The 4,470-nt window shown below is 44.9% G+C and overlaps 1 protein-coding gene across 1 annotated transcript; it reads right to left on the bottom strand.

The window, feature by feature from the left end:
- Nucleotides 1-414: 414 nt before the first annotated feature.
- On the bottom strand, nucleotides 415-2,896 carry LOC123145954 (F-box/LRR-repeat protein 14). Its single transcript, XM_044565495.1, has 2 exons — nucleotides 2,742-2,896; nucleotides 415-2,198 (listed from the first exon to the last, which is right to left on the bottom strand). The coding sequence occupies exon 2, from the start codon at nucleotides 2,148-2,150 to the stop codon at nucleotides 714-716; it is 1,437 nt and encodes a 478-aa protein (XP_044421430.1). The 5' UTR covers nucleotides 2,151-2,198; nucleotides 2,742-2,896; the 3' UTR covers nucleotides 415-713.
- Nucleotides 2,897-4,470: the final 1,574 nt, after the last annotated feature.

The following is a 4,470-nucleotide window of genomic DNA, read 5'->3' as shown; positions in this document are numbered from 1 at the left end:
TTGTGTTGCGAAGGGATCACTGGTTCTTGTGTGTAACGCCTCTGATGCCCTTACAATCTTACATGAAGACATTTGGCAGGGCCAAGCAGCATGAAGACTACACTAGGTTACATCAAGTGATGCGCTGAGTCGCTATACCATATCTGTTTTCTCTGCCGTTTTGCACAGAACTATCACCATGTACATGTATGTTCAGTCAGTGTAAGAAAAAGGCATCTGTTCCCTGTTCATAATCTCTTTGCTTTCTTTCATAACATGTGTGCCATGTGTTGTGTTGCCATGTGTTGTGTTGAGAAGTTATGAGCAAGAACCACTATAAAGAAACGGTTAGCAGATCTAATCTCCAGGTTTAATGCGCTCAATGACGCCTGAACCTTTAAATGTTGCACAAGCAGCCAGAAGAACCTGATATTCTTTTGAAATCCAAACACTGAAGCTATAAGAATAAATTGAAGAAGCAAATGAAGTACAGACAGGAGCAATGCAAATAGATTACAAATCGAAGTTGCTGTCATAGGATACGCAAGAATTCTGTCAAATTCCTAAGACAGATCTCGCGCTACCAAAACAAGTCTGGAACATCTGAAGCCAATTGGAAATGGCAGGTGCACCTGTCCTCCGAGTTTGCTTTCATAGTTTTGCGGTTTCAAACTTCTGCTGATATATAGTGAACACAAATTAATAGCCAAATACTGGATTCAGGGCGACACGAGTCATTTTATGTTCATGTTCATTGCTTTTAAACTCTCTAGGCTTTCAAACTCTGCAGAGTAGCGAACTGTTTTGGCAGCCCCTCGCACACCCTTCAGAGAGATCCGGCGGCAGCCTATCACGGTCAGTGACTCCAACTTCTGTGAACGTGCCAGCTCAGCCATCCCATTGTCTGTTACTTTATTGCATTGACGGAGTGTGAGACTCCTCAAGCAAGGAGCCTGAATAATGAAATTCATACCAGCATCAGTTATAGAGCAGCAGTCCACGAGCTCGAGCTTCTCCAGGAGCGGTGAGGATGAGAGGCACTTCATCCCCTCGTCATACAAAATGCTGGCACCATTTAGCAAAAGAGCGCGAATTGGACAAGATTGGATTAGCGTCAAAATGCCCTCTTGTGTGAAACCTATTTCAAACGGCCAATCGGGGTCGCAAAATGCGAATGTGAGCTCAACAACATGAAGCATCGGGCAGCTAACAGCTAGAGCCTTAAGGCTAGCATCAGTCAGTGCTGTCCTATACTCAATATCTTCATAGTGCAGAGGCCTGAGTCGAAGTGAGACAATTTTAAGGTTGCTGCACCTCTGGAATAGTGAAATCATCTCATTCTCATGTAGACCAATAACATACTCCAGGTAAAGTGTCTCCAATGCTTTGCACTTCCCCAGGAGAAAACGAAGTCCAATTTCTTCATTTGTTATAATATGAGCCAACCTAAGATCCTTCAAGCTATCACAGCAGATGTCATAGCTATATGGGTAGCCAGACACGATGGAGGGATCACGAGCAAATAACGTGAAATAATCTCCATTAATCTCGAACTCAAACTTTTGGAGATTTGCCCATCCTGCGCCAAACTTTAAGAGGTCATACTGGCTGATTCCATCACAATCCTTTACAACAAGTTCACCCAACGATCCATACCTCCCAAAGTACTCAAGCCACTCCCTGTTGTCTACTGCCTTACAGTCAACAAGGTAGAGAACTGACAGATACCTGCAACCAACCACCACCCGAAAGATCCCAGTAGAAGTGACTGCTGGTGCACGGTTCAGCCTGAGGGACCTCAAATTTTTGAGGTCAGCTAGATAACCAAGACCCGTATCATCGATGTATGAGCAGAAGCTTAAAGCAAGATCAGACAACGAGGGGCAGTGAGATGATAGAACATAAAGGCCTTGGTTGTTCAACTGCTCCCCGTCAGTAGACTTCCACCCAGAGTAATCGATCTCTACTTTCGCCAAATTGGGGAACCGGGAGAAGAGAGATACCAAGGCTTCTGTTGATGGATTGAGTCCACGGCCAATGCGGATAGCATACCTGTACTCCGCCTCGACGGTGCAGAGCTGCTTCGACACAAGGGAAAGAGAATTAAGATCACTTGTCTGGGTAATCCTCTTGACGATCTCTGCAAGCAGTGGCTCTGGGAGATCCTCCATTGAGTATCTCAGCTGCACAACTTGGGCAGTCTCAAGACCCAGCAGGCACTGAAGCAAAGATTCTATAGTCAGAACGGAACACAACAACATAACCAAATAACAGCTGTACGAACTAATGTAAAAGGAAACACTAGTGAAACATTTAACTTTTTTATATGTGTTGGAAGATCTATTATGCGCTTATCTTCGAACAAACACCAAATTATGTGCTTAACTTGGGGCAATCACCTAATGCAAAAGCCCAATACTTGTATCCATGTCATGGAACGGAAAAACGTTGTCAGGGAAATCAAATTAACCTGACCTCTTACAGTCTACGAATAGACCAAATAGAACTACAAGACCACAAGGTAATTAAACATCCACCTGAACTCACATCTGCAAGGACATTTCTGGGCCCTTACTAAAATTAAAGCAGGCCATTTCCTCTAGGATTGCACAGAGGATATTCTAGGCTCATACGCAGGTGGGAGAACAGGATTTATGCAGACATTGCAGAACGGAATCAAAAGAAGTCAAGTGGAAGAATCGACAGCGCCTCGGCTGGCTCAACCAATGTTGCTCGAGAAGGGAAGGGACCCAGATCCGTACCTCGGAGGAGCCGACGAACCAGGGAGGGCGGCGCCGGCCAGAAGGGGGAAGCTGGGCAGGAACGGCGGTGATCGTGTGGGTGGATTGGACGGAGAAACCTCCGGGGCGAGGTCGACGGCAAAGCTAACCCTCGCTTCACTCGCGGCGTGGGTGCTTTTTTTTAGGGGAGCGTCGGCTTCGGGATCTCGAATGGATTAGTACGCAGCAGCAGAGAAGGCTTGGGCTTGGGCCGACTTGATGATGATGCGTGCCAAGTCAAAATGTTTCTCATTCTCTCTCAGTTTTTTTTTTGTTTCTCATTCAATAAAAAAATGTTTTGGTTTTGTCTTAATTTAACTTTTTTGCGGGGATAAAAGGAATTTTTTTTTGCGAGAAAAACTTTCAATCTATTCATCTTCAATCATGGTAGTACAACGAACACTAAAAATAATAAAAATTACATCCAGATCTATTGACCACCTAGCGACGGCTACAAGCACTGAAAATATAAGGTGGTCATTGGTGTAAGAGCATAGCCGTGGTACACTTCGTCCGACTATAATTTGCCAGTTGATCAACTACTCATTTTGATTCCTACTAATTTTCTATGGAATAAAGTCCCTATCCTTTCTCAAAGCGTTGATCTCCTCCACAAAATGTTGGTACGTGGAGCCGGTTAAACCAGCTCTTGGAAAAATGGGGATAGGGCCTCCATGGAGTCCGACTGAATGACCACCTAGAGACTAGAGTGTTGAACACACACTGGTACACCGCTAATACAAAGGACCAAACATAATGCCGTAAGATCATACCTGTTGCGGCCAATACATCCGCATCAGAGAACGAACCATCCACAGACAAAATAACGTGATCCGATGATAGTGGCGGCCATGGACTCGCCTGTACAGGATCTAGTTTTTCCTTCGGCAATTCAAGCAAGGCCAACATTTTGCCTTTAAGAATTTCCTTAGTGTTATATAGTTTCGCGTCACCAATAGATTTTAGATAGCTATCTAGAAACTCAACCGTGGCGTCAACTAGAGGGACCTCTTTGTCATGAACCAAATCATCGTGAAGCTGTCAAATTTGCCATATGATCATGATCACCTTGTCGTGTTCTGCTGCATCACAGCCAAGTAAGACACAGAGGAGCCACTCCTTACCATTATTAACTAGGTGATCATCGGAAGGCAGCGATCAGATGGTCCGCATACGATCCCAAACCCCGTTTGTATGGGTGCAAGTGTTGAAGATGCCTTCTATGGGGTAGGCCCACAACGTGGAGGCCCAAGGGGCCCGAGTCCACTGCTTAAAAATAACAAAAACGTTAACAAGTCCCAATTAATCGGACAACATCGGGACATTAATCCACTCGGACGAAGACACATTATTACCACACTCGGACGAAGAACTCCCAGACACTTGGACAAACTGTCACTCAGATGTGAGGAGGAAAACAGTTGAGGCGTTGTAGTTATTATTGATGCATATGTTACTTTCATTAAGACGCCCACCACACTTCGTAGTTGATAGTATTAATAGTTGTAATCAACCTAGCAAAAAAGGTGAAAGGACATGGCGCACTCTATATAAGCCGTCCTTCACCATGACTTAGGCTCTCTTCTCCCATTTCCCCTCTCTCTCTCTCTCTCTCTCTCTCTCTCTCTCTCCCCCCGATACACATTGTAATCTCCTATGCTCTTCGTACATAGGACAGAGAAAGCCTTTCCGGAACACAAGACGTAGGGTC

This window comes from Triticum aestivum, chromosome 6D (assembly GCF_018294505.1).
Source record: "Triticum aestivum cultivar Chinese Spring chromosome 6D, IWGSC CS RefSeq v2.1, whole genome shotgun sequence".
NCBI classification, from domain to species: domain Eukaryota; kingdom Viridiplantae; phylum Streptophyta; class Magnoliopsida; order Poales; family Poaceae; genus Triticum; species Triticum aestivum.
This window is presented reverse-complemented; position numbering and strand designations above follow the sequence as displayed.